The 21,620-nt window shown below is 39.0% G+C and overlaps 1 protein-coding gene across 5 annotated transcripts in view; it reads right to left on the bottom strand.

Moving 5' to 3' along the window:
- Positions 1-21,620, bottom strand: part of LOC126356897 (calcium homeostasis endoplasmic reticulum protein) — a 300,421-nt gene that overhangs the window by 53,039 nt on the left and 225,762 nt on the right. For all 5 annotated transcript variants that reach the window (XM_050007406.1, XM_050007405.1, XM_050007408.1 and 2 more), the window contains one exon: positions 2,852-3,097. In XM_050007406.1, the coding sequence (XP_049863363.1) occupies positions 2,852-3,097 (246 nt within the window). The remainder of the gene's footprint in view (positions 1-2,851; positions 3,098-21,620) is intronic.

Raw genomic sequence — 21,620 nt, 5'->3', positions numbered from 1 at the left:
TAGTACATTGTTAAGAGGCACACAGTCCCAGGAAGAATGCAAAAGAAGCAACAGACAATAATTTAAAATTTTGGACAATTCAGCCTTTCCTGATGGGTAAATGTGTGTTGCCAGATTTGTAATTAGATACTGCTCTAACGTGAAACACTTTTAAATAGAATAATATTGATCTAACAAACAATGAGATGTGCAAGGAGTAGGTGCTGAATCAAACAGGGAGAGAAAGGTATGTATGGCACAATGTGACTAAAAGAAGGGATTGATTGATAGGACGGGATTGGTTGATAGAATACATCATGCGGCATGACGGAATCATCAGTGTGAAAACATGGGGAGGGTGAAAGCTGTAGAGACAGACCAAGACTTGATACGATCAGCAGCTTAAAATGAAAACAGGTTGAAGTAGTTATGCAATGCTGAGATGAAGAGGCATGCACATGATACACTAGTGATGAGAGTTGCGTCAAAGCAGTCGTCTGAACATCACAACAAAAGCAATGCAAACAAACATTTCCTATGGCAAAATTTCTACCAGTAATTGAAGTTGTGAATGGTCTTTGGGTCACAGAGTACTTCCATAATGTACCACGACTTACAGTTTTTGTGCCTTTTACATTTCCTTCTGTTTACATGCTTTGTTAGTCAAAATGAAAAGCATGAAAAGCGTGTGTCATCCACTGAAATTTAAAATTAGTTAATTTGTTGTGAGGTAGCCAATAACTAACAAATTTATATTATTTAGCAATAGATATATCAGTAAGCATAAGATAAAGATGAAATTTGAAAAAAAGGAATGATTACATTAGTAAACTCAGCTTCAAAATTTAACAGCTTCTACGCAGAAAATGGGTTTACTTTCTCAGAAACAGAGAAATTTCAATGCAACGTTCTAGTATCACCAGTTGCTTTATACTTAATGGAACCAGATAAACACTATGTGGAGTAATGTTAATGACAGTAAGCCAATAGTGCCCTCATACCTGCAAAGCCTTCTTTAATGTTATCTCTCCTTAATTGTAAGCTTGGAACGACATCACTGTTCATGTCTCATAAATAAATTACTTCAGTCAATTATTTTGCTAGAAAATTAGGAGTTTTACGTATTAAGAATGATAAATCAGAAGTTCTTCAATAATTCGAACCTGTGTCAACGAAAAGAGAGTCATTTTAAAACAAATGTGTGTACTCTTCTTCACTCACTCAGAATTTCGTACCATCAAAAAAATTTCAATGCGCAGGTGTGTGACAAACAGTAAATTCATAATGAAACTTCACAGCAATGTGGTCACATCCATTAACACCTGATTTTGTAAAATGGTAACAAAAATGGTTTTTCTTCATTGACCAAATCAATTATATTTCATATAAATATCAAAGGATGATAATTAACCTTTCATTTTTCTCCAATGACTTGATGGATAATATTTTCTCAGGCACTCAATGCCATCAACTTGGTTGAAAAATCTTACCTTTTGATGACATCCCTATCCATTACTCTCAAGAAGAAAAGAACTAATTTTTAAATCTGATGATGGTGGTGATGGAAATCATCAAAAGCTTGCATTCATCTTAATCAATTGAGTTCCATGAATGAAATATTGCTGATGAAGTGTATTTACCAGGTTTTTTTTTTAATTTAACAGATAAAATTATAAATTAATATGGGAGTTTGCTTGTTTCAATTTACATCTTACTCAACTTCCTCCTTCAAAGTTCATTGTACTACACAAGCATGACCTCACTCAAATGCTTTTCATTCACTTGCAGTCACACGTCATTCATCTTCCAATAACTACTGTGATGCAAATATCAGTCAGAAAATAGATACATACACTAGCTTTTGGTTTTTATATTAATTTTTCACACAAATTTTTAAGTGCTGATCAATACTGTGAATAAATTGGTTCATCAATTTATTCTGAATGTTCACTAACTTCAACATAGGTATGACCTTGAACTGTGTCTTTCACTTGTATCCTAAACCAGAAGCTTTAAATGTTATTTTTAAACATTAAATATTTTTATAAAATATTTCCTGGATTTCAAACAAAATCTCTCAAAAATGCTGCTCCTTTAACATTATTTTCTTCAGCCAGAGAGAAAATTTCAGAGCATCATGAATATTTAACATGAAATAATCTGGTGCAATAAGAAATATAGATGGATTAAACTATCAGATTGTTCACAAAACTGCATGCTAAAAAGTTGTCAAAATTTCGATATATTTTAGGATCGTCTGGTTTCCAAGTTACAAAGTTCATGAATATCTTGTGAAGGTACAACACTTAATATGAGGTAGTTACATATACCTGAATTACCATAATATTATGAAATTGGGCTAACTTATCAAATTTGAGTTCATGTGTACTTCCTTTGGTGTTATACATCTGTATCACTCCATCCAATAATGATGTCACATTACTGTAAACTGACCACACAAGCAATTAAACCCAAGTTTACAATTCTATATTTCAATCTCTTTCTTTTAATTGCACTGCACTGATCCAGAATGTGATTTGGTTTTATAGTTCCACTGATGAAATAATTAAACATATAGACTTCTTTGATTATGTCCCTCATATCTGTAGCTGTATTTACTAGTTAATAGTACTATTACTTTTATGGATATCACAGGAAAGGTGCAAAAAAACTGCTTGCAATGCAGATACTGTTATTTAATTCTTTCCCCTCAGGAATATATACACAGCTAAAATTAAAAATCATTTAAACAATATATAAAAATGTCTCTGTATGTCCTCGTGTGATTTCCATTTTGGGGATGAAGCAATTCATGACTGTAACTAAGTCACTCAGGAACACTTTACAATCCACAATAATAACACCCAGTTACCTTGATCTGGCCTTGTAAGACCTTGGCTGTCTTCTAGGTGATCGCCTTTCACTGTTGTTCACAGGCGTACTGTTTGAATTGTTGACAGAGCTGTTTGTTACGGGAGTTGATGCAGCATTCACACTTGACCAAGAATTGTTTTCACTGATGTTGCCAATTGCACTAAATGAATTTGAAGTTGGTGGTGTTCTCGACCTTGATCTTGAATGTGAACGAGTTTTTGAGCGGCTGCGACTTCGCGATTTGCTAATGGAAAGAGCATTGATATTAGTAATTTCCTTAAATTAGTGACAGAAATAATATAAGAATATTCAAGGAATAATGTGCAACATTACTGAAGTACTTATTCACTTGTCAAAACCAGTTAACATAATTTACTTTCTGAGTAGCAAGTCACTCTTGCTACACAATTTTAGGCTTTGCAGAATGTTTACCATCTCATTTTAATAGTGCAGATATGGAGAAAAGATGAATTTCCATATTTACAAGAAATTGCTATAAATTACAAAACAACTTCTAGCAGTATCTACAAACTTGTTCAATATAAACATACTTGCATAACAAATCCTTTTAATATTAACTATGTAGTGAGCACCTGCAAAAAAATTTGCAATGTAATGTGGAGGAGAAGACACTCGAATAAATGGAAAACATGGCTAACTGAGATAATTTCAAACATGTATCCTTTGTTCACGAGTATATACTAGTTCTGTGCATAGGTACTGTAGGCCTGTTTATATCAGTCTGTATGTTGGTCTGCTTCTGAGAGGAGTTGACATTTTTGCACAACTTTTCGAATTTTCCTTGCAGCAACAATGTCATTGTACCGAAATCCCCTCTGGCCCATATAATATGGAATAGTATCAACACATTGCAGTGTGGTACAATTACTGACAAGGTCACTGTCTTCATCCCCATTTTATCATTCATGGGCTGCTTCTATGTTTGATCTTCAGCCACTCATTCTTTTCTTCACTGACAACTTCAAAACTACTTAAATCGATTGCCAAATTCATTATCTGTCAGTTTTTATTTCTTCAACATTAAAATCTATAAAATCACTTTCTTCTATATCTGGAACAATTTTCCTCCAATATCAAACTGGTGTACATGGCCTGACTTCCTGCCAAGCATCAGAAACCATCCAGGAGTGTCAACTTCATTCACAAAGCCACCAAATCATCCTTATTAACTTGCATTTTCAGCAGACCAGCCCAGTAGCGCTGTTTTACCGACACAATTATGCCCTGGTTCACTGGTTGTACAATGGCAGGCACGCTAGGAGGTAAACATTACCAAAACTAGACATGATTGTCTTAATGGGATTGCTGCGATCGTTCTTTAAATAAAACTATGGAATTTCAGTCCTTGATCGCAAATTTTTATTTTCAATGACCGGTTTCAGGCTAGCTGCCCATCTTCAGATCATATATTGCAGTTACAGAGAAATTCTTCCTGGAAGGAATCATCAGACCACTTTGGAAAGTGAGTTTGCAAATCCCATAACCCTGAATCTGTTAGCCATCCAGATAAAGTAATGAATTCTCTCTCTAGCCCTATGGTTTCATAAACAAAACTAGCTTCACTGGCACACACCATGCCTGAAACAATGACACCTTCTGCTCGTTTTTGGCTAAGCCATTGCGAAAGAATAGCATCATGCTTTTTCGTGAAGATGGTCCACAACTAGAATCAGATTTTCTGACAAAATCCTGTATTTCCAGCTTATTCTTGTTAATCTCCTGAACAGCTTGTCTTATAATATTATAATCAGCACATGGTTCTGCAGCAGTTCCCCCCTTCTCAAATCTTTCAATGTATTCTAATTTTTGTTTTAATGTCAACAGATGTTTCCTTTGTTTCTCGATCATCTCTTCTACAAATTTCTTTTAACTTACTTCACTTACACTTACATTACAATTAACACCAGAAAACCGAGTTTGTTTTCAATTTACATGGAACAGGCTGGCTGAAAACAACAAAAATTGTTCTCTGTTGCCATGCACCAGTTGTTTAAACAATGGAAATGACACTTATTGCCATGCAGCTGGTTGTGTATTGCTGTTTGCTGTAGAAAAATATTGCACATCCTTTTTCTTTCTTATATGCATGAATAATTTGCAAAACAGATAATACACACACAAATAGTTGGAAGTACACTGAATATAATTATTATAAAAATCTGTAGGTGCTGGTGAGTTCACTATAATTTTTTTAGCTCATCTAGTAAACATTTTTGCATGCATTAAGACCGCTATTAACTTTAAGTGCTACATAAAACTTTTCAGCTACCTTCGCTATATGCTCTAAGATAGTTATTGATTATATTGTTACAGAGAAACCTCAGGAACAAAATGATACCACACAAGGAACGGTGACAGCATCAAGGGGAAAATTTAATTGAGGAAGCTTAACATTAAAAGGAAATAGAATATAATGGCTAGCAAGTAGCTAATTTTTCTACTTTTACTGTTTTACTTTATATGTGGCAAGGGCCTTATCGACCACATGCCTGCTCTATAAGCTCTTCAATTTGTCTCTGTCAGGTGAGCTATTTGTCCATTTGGTGTTGATGTTCATCCTAGTTGTATCTTCCCAGATGTTATCTCACCACCTAACTCTGAGCCCTCCTCTTCTTGTCATTCCATCTATCGTTTTAAAAAATGTAGGTAGTGCATTCTCCATCGCCATTGTTCTTGCTATATGGTCTGTCCAGTTCAACCTTCTCTTCTTTAGTGCTTCAATGACGTCATAGTGTTTGAAGAGTGCTCTTTTTTTCCCCCTTACCTTCTGTTCCACATTATTTTCAACATATACAGATTCAAAAATTTTCCTTAATGTTTTCTTTTGGGATATTAAGAGTTTCTCTTTACCTTTCTTTCCAAAATTTAATGCTTCATTTCTGCATAATTTAATGGGTACAGTAGTTGATTGTTAAAAAGCACAATTTGAAGTTAGTACCTAGTTATTTTTTCTTTAGAATTTTGATGTAAATAAAAAGTGCTTTGTTCGCTGTTGCTAGATGGGCATCTATTTCTATACCCGTTCTACCATTATTACTAAAAAGTCTCTCTAATAGTCAACAGTCTTGAAACTGAATCCATCCACAGCTGAAAGTGCATTACTTCCGATTTCCCTACTTATGATCAGGTATTCATCTTCCTTCATTCCCACACACCCCTGTTTTCTCAGAGATTTTTAAGTAATTTTGCCTCCTTCTGATTAATTCTATTTTGGGAACTTGTTATTAATGCCCCATCATCTGCATAGGCAAGTTCATCTTCTGCAGTCGCTTCCCTTGTCGATTAGTTTTACTGAAGTCTCTAATGATCTTTTCTCAAACAAGGTTACATAAAACAGGTGAAATGGTATCCCTCATCTCAGTCCAGAATACACCTATACACATTTTAACTAATCTGATTAACTTTGAGGATATTTCCAATTTCCTCATTATATTCAAAAGTGTGTGTCGCTGTAAGGTATTATAGGCCTTTCTGAAATACAGAAATTATATGTGGGCATCTACATCAAATCCCAACCTGTTCTGAGTTATTTGTCTTAAAGTGAATAAATGATCTACTGCAGATCCCTTCATGCAGAAATTACATTTGCATTCCCTACTTAGTTTTTCAGTTACTGGGATCAGCATGTTTAATAGGCAAATTGATAGTATTCTATAAGTGAAATCTAGTAGTACATCTGGTCTTCACAACAATTCTTCTTGCTTTTCAATGTCTTTATTGCTTACTGTATTTTGTTTGCTGATGGGGTGCTGACTTGTACATCAACTGTATCAGATTCTTCAAATTTAATGTAAGTAGATAACTGCAGTTGAGTAGTTGTGAAAAGTATGTTTTCCATCACTTCTGTATATAACTCTTGTTTGTCAGTATTTTCCTATGCTGAGCCTTTACAAATTGTTACCTTTTAGTTAATTTACCAAAATACTTCTGCCTTGCCCTGTGATGCTTGAATCATCCTCCGCACCTATCATGTTGATTCACTTTCCTTTTATTTTGGGGTTCATTGTGTTTCCTGACAGATTTTATAGCATCTTTCCGGCAGTGTCATGCTGTTTCTTTCTTAAAACCACAGTTCCCTTGAATTTATTCTCTCCAGCTCTTTTTCTTGGCACTTGCTGTTAAATCAAATTTTGTTAAGTCTTTTCTTTTTCCTACAACTTTAGAATTTTTTTTTTTTTGAATACTGTTCTTAAGGTTTTTCCATTTGCTTTCAACATATTGTTGTTTGCTACTGGCCAGTCTGATTTATGTTGGGTTACATTCCATTTCTTTTGTGAAGTATTCTTTTACATTTTCTTTAGTCAGATTTCTTGTGTGATGTCTAGTAATTTCACTCTGCTTCTATTTAATTTCCTTTTGAGTTTTATTTTCATATTTAATATGATTAAGATACGGACTGTGTCACAATCCATACTTTCAGAAGACAAATTTTCTAATAATGCCAGTAGCAAAACTTGAAGTAGTATATACTACTCTCAGCTTCCAGAACTTGTCTATTGACTCTTCAGGATGGAAAATGTGATTGATTGGTGAAGGATGGAAATATACGGCATGTAAGTCACATCCTAATTTGAGAAGGATTCAATTGTTTTAAGGATGAGATACACAAGGATGAAATAGAAGTTTCAGAGAGAGGAGGGACATCAAAGATCGTACACTGTTAAGCACTGTGCCGTATTCAGTACAGGGATGACAGAAGTGACAAAATGAGAAGTAAAGACACATTTAAAGAATGGAATTCAGAGAAACTAGTACCGTGTACTGTATGGGAGCATCCAAATGTGGCATAGCAGGCAATTGGGGCAGCTGTAGAGAACATTCAGCAACTGATAACTGGCTTTTCCAAGACATTTCAATTAAGTGGTAGTCATTTCCATATAAAAACCGTTACAGCGAACACACATTATTTGGTAAACAAAATGAATTGGCTTATGTCAGTATGTCTTTGAAGCTGTAGGCCTTAGCAGTGGCAGCAATAGAGTAAATGGTGATGGATGGATGGATGGATGGAAGCCTACATGGGACACATTTATAGTGGGAACTGTTGCAGAAGAATGAATCTTGGGATAGAGATAGTGGCACTGGAATGTATATGAGTTGTTAAGGATGTTGCAGAAATTAGGAGGGCAATACAAGGCAACAGCAATTGGTGTCAGGAGGATATAAGAGAAATATGATCTAATATTGTGCTTGGGGCTCAAAAAAGTCGCACTCTTTACATAATAACGGATTGAGACACTCAATAAAGGCATGGGTACTACTGGGTGGTGGGGGCCACTTCCGATTCTTTTTACAAACAAAGCTCCTGGACAGCCTCCTTCAGCCCTCTGACAATTATAGCTACACAACACTGTTTCCCACCAATGGCAGACTCTGCTTGGAACACAAGCCTCACTACCTCCTCCGGCCTTCCTACGACTTCTCTGACACTCCTCTGGCCCATGGCTCTCCCATCTTCCAGATGCTTTCATCCACTAGCCACTTGTCCCCTGGCCTTCCCCTTGACCTACAGTCCATTTTCATATTGTTTATCTTCTACGCATACTCATCTCCTACACTCTCTTTCTCCAATCTTTTCTTGTATGGATGCCTCGTGTTGTCTCCTTGACCATTTCATTTATTATCTTTTCCATTTTTGTCACACCTATCTGACTTCTCAAGAACTTTGTATCCCTTGCTCACTTCTTCCTTTTTCCTTCTCCTTCATGACCCCAGTTTCTATGGTGTAAAACAAAACTGGTCTATAATATGTTTGGTAACCACCACTTACTTTTTTATGGAGGACTTCTTTTTACTGTAACACACCACTTACACTTGTCATAAAGAGTAAGCTTGGCTTGCCCATTCACTTATCTCTTGGTAATTTCTTCCATTTTCCTGTGTTGTCTCCCCAGTACTTGAAATTTTCCACGGCTTTCAGCTGTATCCAACCCAGTCATGTTAGCTATAGTGCATCCTTTTATGTTCTGTGAGCAGCACCTCACACTTCATTCCATTAAATTTTATGCCGTATTATTGCACTTCTTCCCAAGCATCTAATTTCACGTAACCAGCAAATATCATCACAGTCATCCTGTATCCAATCTCTCCTGCCACTTGAGTCATCATATCCAACACGATGATGAAAAGTTGCTTATTTCAGACCATCCCCCTGTGTCAGTCGTACTGTTCTCTCTCTTCTCTCACACAACTTACACTTCCCTGGTACTACCATTTTATCCTCAGTGTCATTTCCTCTCTCTCTCTCTTTCGTTCTTAGTGCCTTCCATACTTTACTTCTGAATACAGTGTCACATAATTTCTTCAAATACAAGAAGACCGTAAGCATACCTTTCCCATACTCATGGTGGTGTTACTGCAGTTGTCTCACAGTATATATCACATTTACTGTGAATATTCCTGGCCTGATGCCATACTGTTCTTCTTTCAGATTTTTGCACAGTAACACACAGGATAACACTCGTTTCAATTTCCTATCATGAATGTAAGTACAATTATTGCCCTCTTCTAGTCTTCTGGAGCCATCATTTCCTTTCATATGGCTCTCACAACTGTATGCAATCATTGCGCACCCACCTCTTATGCTGCTCTCATAATTTCCACATTTAGTTCACACAACACAGGAGCCCTTCCAAAGTAGCATATTATATTATCTATTATTTAGAGAATATTATATGATGTACAGAATACTATATTATCAAATGTAATTCTGGAATCTGATTTACAGTAAGCAATGGGTATAAACTTCACAACCCATGAATTAAGCATTCAGTTATCATCTGACTGGGAAACAATTAAACATGGTGTCGCCAAGTTTCAGTCATGTGGCTATAGTGTTTTCTTGTGGACATTACTGATCTTCCATCAGTTTGTTTTATTCAAATACTTTGACAATAAATACTAGGTTGGAGAGCATACTACCAAGCTGCTACAAAGCCTAAACAAATAACTATTTGGAATCGAAACTTGTCAGAAGAGGAAACATAAGAAGATGGAATTCTTTAGACATTTTTGTTTCATTATATCATACAGTATCATATTTTGGGACAACTCCCCAAGGGAAGCTAAAATTTTCCATGTCTTAAAGTGTTCAGTTAAAATTTCTTTTATCGTGAATATGACAATGAAATTACATCATATAGACATTTGCTCAAAGAACAAGGTAAATTAACTACTACTTTTCAGTTCACATGATCCCTACTGAGAACTGTTGAAAGTACTACATCCTATTTTCAACCTACATCTCAGTTCCCAAGACCAATACCAAGAATAAGAACAATCTGCATAAAGATTTGAAGGCACTTACCATAGCTCAAAAAAAGGCACCCATTATTCAGGAATAAAAAAATTTTCAATAATGTTCTAAAATGTTTTGCTATTATTAAAGTAAAAACAATTGGTTTCTGGGGCATATGGACTGCAACACAAACAGAAATGTCTGGCCAACTTCACCCAAATCTTTTTTTCAGCACACTGTATATTAAGTTGATGACTAAGGTCATGGTGTCTTTGCTTTCCATGTCGGTATTCTGGTTGCTATGGTTTATTTATCAGTTGCCTTTTTTATTTGTACTTCACTGTTGTTAAGAGTTTTATGTCTTCATTTGGCAATAGTGAGTGGAGCTGTGGATGCTACAAAATGGAGTGCCAAGTACATAAATCAGAACATTTCCAACATATTCTTCTGTTTGAGTTCAACAGACAGGTAACAGCTGCTGAGGTAGTCAGAAGCATTTGTGCCTTGTATAGGGATAATACCACTAGCATGGCAAGAAAATGGATTTCTCATTTTAACAAGAATTGTTTTGACATTAGTAACTCACCAAATTCAGGAGGAACTGTGGGGGTTTGATGATGACCGTTTAAACGTGTTAATCCACAATGATTCATGTCAGTGTACTCGAGAAGTGGCAAATGTGATTAACTGCGATCACGCCATTATCGTGTGACATTTGCATGCAATGGGGAAGGTTCAAAGAACAGGTGTATGTGTACCGCATGCTCTAAGACAAAATCACAAAAATATGACCTTATCTGCATCTTTGCTTGTTCATCAACAAATGGTCCATGAACAACATCTACTGCTGACGAGAAATGGTGTCTTTATGCTAACATAAGGAAAAGAAAGCAATGGTTCAGCCCAAACAAAGCAACAACCCCATACAAACACGTGCATGCATCCACAAAAGATAATTTTATGTATTTTATGCATCTGGTGGAACAATGACAATGTAGTGTACTACGAATTGCTTCCCAGTGTAACCACCACCTCTTACATTTATTGTCGACAACTGAGATGTCTTGCAGATTCAGTCCAAGAACAACAACCTTGAAGAATGCATGAAATTATGCTATTCTGCAGTAACACCTGCCAACATTCTGCCAGATTGACAAAAAGATGTTTTACAGGAGTCGGGTTGGGAAGTTATTCCATGTCTACCTTATTCACTTAATCTTACACCCTCAGAATTTCACCATTTCTATTTTTTATCGAATAATCTTCAGCTAACTTCCTTTCTGGGTGAAAACATGCTCCGATCATTGTTTGACGAGTTCTGCATGTCAAAATCACGTCATTTCTACAGTCACGGAATCAAAAAGTTGCCACAGCATTGGTAGAATATTGCAAATAGTGAAAAAGATTATATTATTCATGAGTAAAGCCTCTCATGTGTATCAGTTGTGTCCACACAACATGTGGAAAAATGCTATGAACTTATGCACCAGCCTAACATATTCTCTTATAAGCAAAGAAGTTGTATGAACTACAACAGACTCTAAATGAACAAAAAAAATAGATACTGACATCCCAAAAACCAAGACTGACTTACGAAGAGGCAATGGATTTTGGGAACTACAGGCTTTTTTTTCCAGAAATAAAACAGTCAAACAAGTCCCAAAAAACACACTTCTTTTGCAGTCAAGAAAGAGATACTAACCTCCATTTGACGTATGTAAATCCTGTAAACAGCCCGGAATTGTGAAAATAAAGCATACAGACTGAGCAAAGCACACATCACTGGAAACACTAGAAGAAATAACATTTCAAATTACACAAGCTCATGTCAAAATCCTATGCACAGATAAGCAAAGAAAGAAAGGACAGAAAAAAATCGGAAAATTCCCAGCACATAAAATCAACCAATCAAAAAACAGATGAAGATTACTTGAATACAGGAGATTAAGAAGACACTTGCATAAGGCTTTCGCACACAACCTTCATCAGCGAAAGAGAAACACACCATTAAAAGACACAAATAAGGATACAGGTCATGCACAACTCCAGCATCTTGGGCAGGAATGCAACTAACATGTGGGATGCATGTAGCAATCTGGAGGGGATGGGGAAGGGTAAGGATTGGTAGTGTACAGATGGGGAGAGAGAGAGAGACACTGTCTGGTAAACTGGTTGTGGACTACCATGTCAACATGTGCAGTGTCAGGAAATTGTGCAGCAAGGAGGTGAGGAAAAAAGGAACAAAGAAGGAGAGGAGCGGGCAAAGATGGGCAGGTGCTTTAGCAGAGGGAAGCAAACAAAGACTGAGAGACTAGAATGGGGAGGAGATGATATGACAGACTGGATGGATAGAAACTGTTGGGTGAAGGGTTTGGGGACAGTATGTTACCGTAGGTTTGACGCGGAATAATTACAAGAGAGGAGAACTTATTTTAAGGATAACATCAATCTGCGCAGTTCAGAAAAGCTTGTGGTGGATGGGAGGATCTGGGTGGCTTGGTTAATGAAGAAGCCATTGAAATCAATATGTTCAGCTGCATGTTGTGCCACAAGGTGGTCCACTTTGCTCTTGGCCTTAGGTTGGCCATGGTCATTCATCCTGGTGGAGGGCTGGTTGGTAGTGATACCATTATAAAAAGCTATGCAATGATTGCAGCAGAGCAGGTTAATGACATGGCTGCATTCACAGGTGGCCCGACCCCTGATGCGTTAGGAGAAACCTGTGACAGGACTGGAATAGGAAGTGCTGGGTCTTGCACCTGGGTCTTACACAGGGATAGGATCCTTGTGGCAAGAGGATAGGGCTGGACATAACATTCTGGCAAGGCAGAGGCAATATACGCCTCAGAGTTACATGCATTCACCTACTGAGGGCTTGTGGTCTCTAGGTAAATTGGTTTGGAGGCTCCAGTGAGGCCGTGATAGCATTATGGAGATGTTTAACAAACTCAAGTGGCAGACTCTGCAAGAGAGGCGCTGTGCATCAAGGTGTAGCTTGCTCGCCAAGTTTCGAGAGGGTGCGTTTCTGGATGAGGTATCAAATATATTGCTTCCCCCTACTTATACCTCCCGAGGAGATCACGAATGTAAAATTAGAGAGATTCGAGTGCACACAGAGGCTTTCAGACAGTCGTTCTTCCCGTAAACCATAAGCGACTGGAACAGAAAAGGGAGGTAAAGACAGTGGCACATAAAGTGCCCTCCACCACACACCGTTGGGTGGCTTGTGGAGTATAAATGTAGACTGTAGATGTAGAAGTAGCCTAGGTCCTCGTTGGGCACTAAGATCTCCAACTCATCCTCAGAATGGCAACTTGCAGAAAATGGTAGTGTGGTGGCCACTGGGGCTCTTTCTTCTTTACGATTTTCTTCTTTCTGTCCTCTCACTTCTCTTTTGGTTTCTCTCTGGCTGTGGGCAGTTTGAGTTTTCTCAGGAACCTACGATGATCATGAAACCACTGGCTGGTGATCCGGCTTCACAGCAGCAGAACCCTTGGAAGGTAGTGTCCGAGGGACCCCTTCCTTGTGAGAGGAGCTAGAGGAGGCTGTTGCTTCTCTGGCCACAGAGTGGGGACCAATGTCCCCAATGGCTTGGGGGGGGGGGGGGGGGGGGGGGATGACGACGACGACTATGAACCGAAATAGATGTTATAGTACCAGCGGGAGGAAGTGTGCCCCCAACTATCTGGGGGGCAGCCATAGTCTGGCATCCCTGGGGGCTTATTTTAAGACGCATAGCTGATGGAGATGCTATTTTAATTTTCATAAAGGAAAATGTCATCGTAGCCATAGCATATGAGGATGTCACGTGTACAGGGTTAAGACAGTCGTATTTCTTTTCTGCCTCTTTGAATGTCAGCCTATCCAGGATCTTATATTCTGTTACCTTCCTCTCTTACTGATAAATGGTGCAGTCTGGTGAACAGGGAGAATGGTGCTCTCTGCAGAAGACACAAATGGGAGTGGCACAAGGAATGTTTGTGTGAGACAGACATTAGCATTCCCGATGTATGGGGACTGGTGAATGGACATGTGCCCAAATTTCCAGCATTTGAAGCACTGCATTGGGGAGGAACATAGGGTTTAACATCACACCATTAGACCATCACCTTGACCTTTTCAGGCAACGAATCATCCTAAAAGACCAAGATAAGGGCATGGGTAGCAATCCTGTGATCTTTAGGTCTCGTAAACACACACACCTAATGAAGTGAACACCTTGTCGCTGTAGGTTAGCATGCAATTCGTTATCGGACTGCAATAGGAGACCTTCTATCGAACATAAACCCTTGGACCACATTTATACTCGTATAGGGAGTGATGGAGACCAGGACATGACCCAGCTTGGCACAGGTGAGCAATGCACGTGCCTGGGCAGGGGATGCTGTTTTTATCAGAACTGACGCATTCTGCAGTTTGGATATTCCCACTTCTTCCCCAAACTTGTCCTCTAAGTTCTCAATGAAAAACAGAGGCTTTGTCATCATAAAGGATTCCTCATCTTACCTTGCACAAACTAAGTATTTACGAGGGTATGCCTCTCCTATGTTCCTTTCATTGTGTAGCCAGGGAAGGGAACAATTTGTTGTCATACCTCTCGGCATTATATTGCACCTTACCTCTCTAAGAGTTAGCTGGAGCCGTTCGACCACCAGCAACGGACAACTTTATACATTTCATTGCAGATCATCTGCCCTGATGCTACCCACTCCAATCTGGAGCTCTTTCCATGGGCACCACCTAGTCAGAGTAAAGGCCATTGCCGGGAATCCTGATACCGCAAGAAGATGGGCATTTACTCCTACGCATACGTGTGGCGTTTGTAGTTCAGGCATCAGTAGTGTGATCCCTGTGTTGTCATGGGACTACAACCAAGAGGGTACATCCCCCCCCCCCCCCCCGGGCGCCATGACAGATTGGCCACCGCACTGGATTTTGGGCACAAAGAGATACATTATTATTGTGGGTGCAAGAGATGACAGTGCACAATGGATGTAAAGTATGCACCCTGTAAGACTTCCTTGCCCAAAAAGGTGGATGATGGATGCACTTACATTTCCATTAAAATAGTAGGTACACAATCTCTCAGGGTATGATGGATACAAGATGCAAGACGTAAGGCGTCCTTCACCAAATGGCCCACACTTCTGTAGAATTTGGAAAGTGGAGGTCAAACCCTTTTAGTTATCTCTTACCACAGCCAAGAATACTGCAGGTCAACTCTGGCCCCAAAGATGCAGAGGAACGTCATGATAGGTAATCGAAGTCTTGATGAAGGATGTAGTTCAGTTGTTCCAGCCTGGGGTGGTACTGGGTGATAAAGGGGACACTTCTTTGTGGCTGTTTCTTGGGGATGGTGGGAGCACTGGAGGCGTGAGACCGAAATGGCTTGAGACATCTGTTTGCGGACAAGGTCTGTGGGATAGTGCCTGTCTGTGAGGGCCTTGCTGTGACCCTTTGCATGCTTAGCAAGGGAGTTCTTGTCACATACAGCATTCATGGGAGGCCAGGCTGCATGGGAGGGATTTTTTGGTATGGAAGAGATGACAGATGTCAAAATGCAGGAACTGTTGGGGGTTGGTGGGTTTAGTGTGGACAAAGGCACGGATGGAACCATTACAGAGGTGGAGAACAACTTCTAGGAAGGTGGCATACTGCGTTGAGGAAGATCACACAAAGCAGATGGGAGAGAAATATTGAGGTTGTAAAGGAATGGAGATAGGGTGTCTTGGCCTTGAGTCCAGATCATGAAAGGTATTATCAATGAATCTGAACCGGACTAGGGGTTTGACCTTTTGGGAGGCTAGGAACGTTTCTGTAGATATTTCATAAAAAGACTGGCATAGGAGGTGACCGGCAAGTGCACATGGCTGTGCCTCTTGATTTCTTTGTATACCTTTCCTTCAAAGGAGAATTAGTTGTGGGATATGATAAAGGTAGTAAGGTGTATGAGGAATGGAGTAGTTTTTTTGGAGTCTGAAGGACAGTGGGAAAGGTAGTGTTGAACAGCAGTAAGACCATGGGCATGAGGGATGTTGTTGTATGTGGCGTCAACAGTGACAAGTACAGATTCAGGAGGTGAAGGGGTGGGGATGGTGGAGAGTCAGTGAAGGAAGTCGTTGGTTTCTTTCATGTGGGAGAGAAGATTACAGGCAACTGGTTGGATGCACTGGTCAATGAGGGCCGAAATTCTTTCCTTGGGGCACAACAACCAGCCGTAATGGGCTATGCAAGGTTGTTGGGTTTGTGGATTTTAGGGAGCATGTAGAAGGTGGGTGTGTCATAGTAGTGAGGAGGGAAATGGATTCAGGGGGGGGGGGGGGATTTTCTGGGAAGGACCTAAGACCTTAAGTGGGGATTGGAGTTTTTGTTGGACTTCTGGGATGGGATCACTCTGGCAAGGTGGAAGTGTCGGACAATCAACTGAGGGTTTTGGTGGAAAAGTCAACAACAGTATTATGCAAATGTTTTGGCTCTGGATTTGGATTTGGTTGAGAGTTGGTAGGGAGTCTTGGGGAACATGGGAAGTTAAAAAGATCAGCTACGCAGGGTGTAGATGCTGTGAGGCATGGATGTGCTGGAATGCTGTGGGTAGGATAGGGGCTGGAAAGCGCTGGCCCAAAGCGGCAGAAGTATTTCAGTAAGTTGGATAAGTTATGGAGGTGGTGCCTGTAATGCTCCTCCTGGTGCAGGAGAGTAAGGGATTCAATTACAGAGATGTGATGTATGGAGTGGGGATTGCACAGGAGTATCTTGTGGAGGTAGGGGAGGTAGTTCTGGGATGCCTGTGGCATGGTCACATGTTTTTGCAGTACTAGGTTTGCGATAGCCAGTGATTGACGGAATTGGAAAAGGTGTAGCTCACTGTGAAAGGAGGAGTGATATCCAGAGAAAGGAATCCTTTTGGTTAGGCTATTTGGGGGGATTCCATGGTTTAGGCAGCATCTGAGAAGCAGGATGTGAGAATGGGTGTTAGCCAGGGAAAGGTAAACTTTTCTGAACTGGTACAGAAAATGGAGCAGAGGTCCATTGTGGCAGGAATGGTGTAAAGGAAACAGGAATGATGCATAAATGGGGCAAATAGGTGTTGATGGTTGTGAGAGGAGCTAAGTAAATTTAAAAAAGTATGAAAAATATTCAAATACACACAGAAACATGCACAGATATGTAACAATATGGACAGATAAGTGAAAATAGGCACAAATACACAAAACATGCAACAATGCATGATACCATATAAAAATATGCACAAATATGTTAAAACATACACAGGGTGTATACGTGGACAAGGAAAAAAATTCCCGGATTTTGCGGTTAAAAATACACTTTCTCCTGGGAGTAAACATACTTTTTCCCTGTTAACTGACAGCACATTATATCTCGGACCTATATTTTTTATAAGTTCTTTGAATGATTATGGTTTTATACACTGGAGTACAATTTCCCGGCACTTTAGAAAACTAAAAACAGGGGAAAAAACACATTTTGGAAAGATCTTTGATGTGCAGCAACATGTATGCTGCATATTTTTGTATTACGAAATTATAAATTCAAATTCCGCCAAACACTGCATGTTACTTTGCGAAGCATTGAAATTGAGATTGCGATGCACTTTTGTAAGCCAGTCATAGCTTATGACACGTGATCTCGCAGCCGATGACAGCGAATATTAAGAGCTTAGGACATGTGATGTAGTCAGCCAATAGCAACATCACTATTATGTAGCGCGAACACACAAACAGAAAAAGTTAATGGTTTAAATTAATATACATAGTGTTGCTACAGGAAACGCAAACCTTTCACATACAATGTTGGTCTTTTATGCGGGTATAAGCTTTCACACAAAAAGTTGGTCTTTTATGCGTGTATTACAATTTAAGATATATCACATAAATGTGTCAGTAAAATTTTTAATAACGACAGAAATGTTAGATCTTCTGGTCTCGAAATTCATCTAAATGGCCTGTCATCAAAGAGTTGATTTTTAAATGAGAGTCAAACGCTCTGTGAGTTAAGAAATTTATCATACATTATCACACATAACTCCATTGTAACTGCCAGAATACTACTTTGATGCTAACGCTTTTCAAACCACCATTTGGAGTATTTTCCCATGTCCTGTTAAAAATAGGTTCATTTCTGCAGTTGCCAGAGAGCGCCAGATGACAGGTGTCACCGCGCTTGTGCAGCTACGATGTCGTAGGGAGCCTGTATGTTCGTATGAGTAAAGCATTAAAAGATCGTACGTTATGTCATAAAAGAAACAAGACATCATAGGATACTAGAAGAGCATCGGAATTTCGTGACCCATACCAAAATGTGCACATTTAAAGTGCACATTTGTATGTCCAGATTCCCAGTTAAGTAGGCCACGACCTGATATTAAGCTTTTCAATGTGGTTTTCGGGATGTAAATTTTCTTGGAGTACCAGTACTGGGTTATCTCATGTTTGATTCTTTATTATGGCATAATGCCATACGTGCTAGAAGTTGAAAACGTGCACTTGAAATGCAGTGAATAGTGTGTGGAATTAAACACTTCATTTCATTTATATTGTCTGCCTCAGTAGAAAGGATTAATAAAAGAAAATTTCTTTAGCAAACTGACAAAAATAACTTCGTTGTTCTGCGAGGCAATTAGTGCTTGACTGTCAGAAAGGTGGAAATAAAATAAAATCTGCAACTAAGAACATATTTTAGCCTTCCGTAATTATGTGAATGTATTTTAACTCACTTGATAGTTCCCAGCCACAGAAATCTATTTTGTTTTCATTTGACATGAGAGCAGTAAAAGAAGAGGGAACAGCAAAATCACTAAACGTAAACACAGGTCACGTGGAGACTACCCACTTCCCTACTGTACCTCGGACTGCTTGGTGCATCAGACGCGGATCTACGATATTTCAGAACCGGGGCAATGACCCACCCCTCCCTCGAGTGTTTGAGATAGGACGTCAAAAATTAAAAACGAATTTTCAAAAATATGTTCATTTTGTAGAGCACATTTTTCTGAAGAGTCTCATGCATAAAACATATGTGTTCGAGGAAATGTAAGACATGTTATTTGGTCAAAAGTGTGCCGAAGGGCACTGCCTCGACCCCCTCACACAGCATTCTTCGATCGCACATCACTGTACTTCACTCTGTGGAATTGGAATGTGTATATGTTGTAATGGATGCCATCAAACCATATTCAGGACAGTGGAAATTAAAATTTCCTGTGGTACCTCTCCTGCTCACAATCGGCCGATTTGACATCCTATCCCTCTTTTTTTTTTTTTTTAAAAAAAAAAAAGAACTCTTCAGAAAATTTGCACTCATTATTCCCTATCAGCTAACAACTTGCTGCTTTGTGTGACATAAAATTAAATCTAGGATGCATAAACCCAGTAAAGACATGAGACAAGCAAGGCAATACACATTTCTTCAATTCTTAGCTCCTAGAATTTTTTTCTCTCTAATCTTGCTACAGCTTTACATGGCGTGCTTTCCTTTCTGTGAAAGAATCTATTATCTCATCAAAGTTCGTCAAACGTTTTGCTACAGGAAGTCTAAATGTCGTTGTCTAATACTGAAAAAGCTGTTAATGCAAATAGCACCCAAGACTGGTGTGGTTTCCCAATCTAATTACGTCTATTTTGTCACTGTCTGCAAGATAAAACAAAATAGACCTTTCTAATACTGCAACGATTGTAATACAAATGTAATAAACGAGACTGTTTTGGCACAAACGGTCCTTTTTCTAACAACAGAATATAATCCACAAAGTACTATTATCAAAGGTCTATTAGGCCTACTACAAGCAAAAAGCTTTACGTTAGGAAATAGTTTCACGCTTCATTCATACGCTCCAGTTTCTCAAGTATGAGATCGATAAGCAGTAGTACGAAATTTTTATATAAACTTGGAATTATCATATTGTTCCATAACTTGTGTGATGTCCCCGTTTCTTCTCTTTCCTTGCTCTAACAAACGGTCTTGTTATCACTAATTCTGTAACTATTACCGCCAATGTCAAAGCTTATTCGCAAGTTAACTCCACTAACTCTGCCAGAATCACTGTTTTAGTTATCCTGCATTGCTACAAGTTCGTACAACGCATTTTCCACGCTTCTTCCAGAATGGAACTTAAAGAGGATGCTAGCCGGGTACTGTACAACTGGCCCTTACCAGTATAGCGATCAGGCTAAAAATTTTCTGGCAAAATTTCATTTTCTTGGATACACCGAGAAGGTAATACGTAATCTTTCTTATCTTTTATTCGTTTATTTCCACTCCTATAGTCTGAATCTATGGATTAGTAATTATAACAACACTATCATCCGAAAACCTAATCGACCACACAATCAGACAGCGGTTGGCATTCATCCATTCAGCCTTACTCCACTCAGCTCGTATAGCCCTTTTTGTCTGTAGGAAAGTTTGTTCCTACAAGCGACAAGAATTCCCCCGACAGAGACATCATGTACACTATGCACACATCCACAAATCAACTTACGATTCATTCAGAAATAAACTTAGAATGAGTTCAAAAATGTCCAAAAACCGTTAGGGATACATTTCAGTCATATGAATAATTGATAGACTAACGTGCGCTGGATGCTAGTCTCTTTGTGAAACAAGGTTTTTTCCCCCTCAAGAGTATGAATTTGCCCCCCACCCCCCTTCTAGATCTGGGCCTGCTGCGCATGCAAGAATCTGGCAGCTTGGGCACTCCAGTAAAATTTATCCCAGTAGCATCCAGCTGTTTGCTGTGACTGCTTACACAGCCAACAGCTACATTTCTGTAGCCAGAAGCGGGAGAAAGTACTACTCAACTGCGCATGCACATCATCTCGCTCATAACTGCTAAAATGAATCTAATGTAAACAGTTGTGACATCATGCTCATCGGAGGTAATTTGTTACAGAACATTGCATAGTCTTCCTTTGACACATTTTGGTGTTGGCAGACACTTGTATGAGCACTGTGTTTTTTTTTTTGCTGTATATGGCGCATTTTCTTTGCAATTTAAGTTTTACTTTCGTTTTTCTCTCGTTCATGCTTTATTGCTGCAGTATTATTCTGCAGTAGTGGGATACAGTAATGTCCTTTGTTAAGAGTATCAGATCTTACCAGTCAAAATTACAAAAATTTAACTGAATTCTAAAATATTCCCGGGTTTCTCCTGGATGAAAAATTTCCAGGGTTTTCCCGGATCTCGTGGGTCATTTATACCCTGATACAGAAACATGGGAGAAAAGAAATGATGGCGTATGGGGGAGTGTGTGTGTGTGTGTGTGTGTGTGTGTGTGTGTGTGTGTGTGTGTGTTTTGAAGATAAGGGAAGAGGGGTGGGCAGGGGATGGGTTAGGTTGAGGATCAAAAGTTCATGTGTCACGGGCAGTGTGGAAAATAGAATGCTAAAGTATGTCCGGATGAGGGATGAGGTGGGGTTAATAGGAAAGAGGTAAAATTTGCGAGTATCAGATTCTGCATTAATAATCCACACGGTCACGAAGTCTGTGCTG

Source organism: Schistocerca gregaria, chromosome 1, assembly GCF_023897955.1.
Source record: "Schistocerca gregaria isolate iqSchGreg1 chromosome 1, iqSchGreg1.2, whole genome shotgun sequence".
In the NCBI taxonomy this organism is placed as follows: domain Eukaryota; kingdom Metazoa; phylum Arthropoda; class Insecta; order Orthoptera; family Acrididae; genus Schistocerca; species Schistocerca gregaria.
The sequence above is the reverse complement of the archived record's forward strand: the minus strand, read 5'-3'. Positions and strand labels throughout refer to the sequence as shown.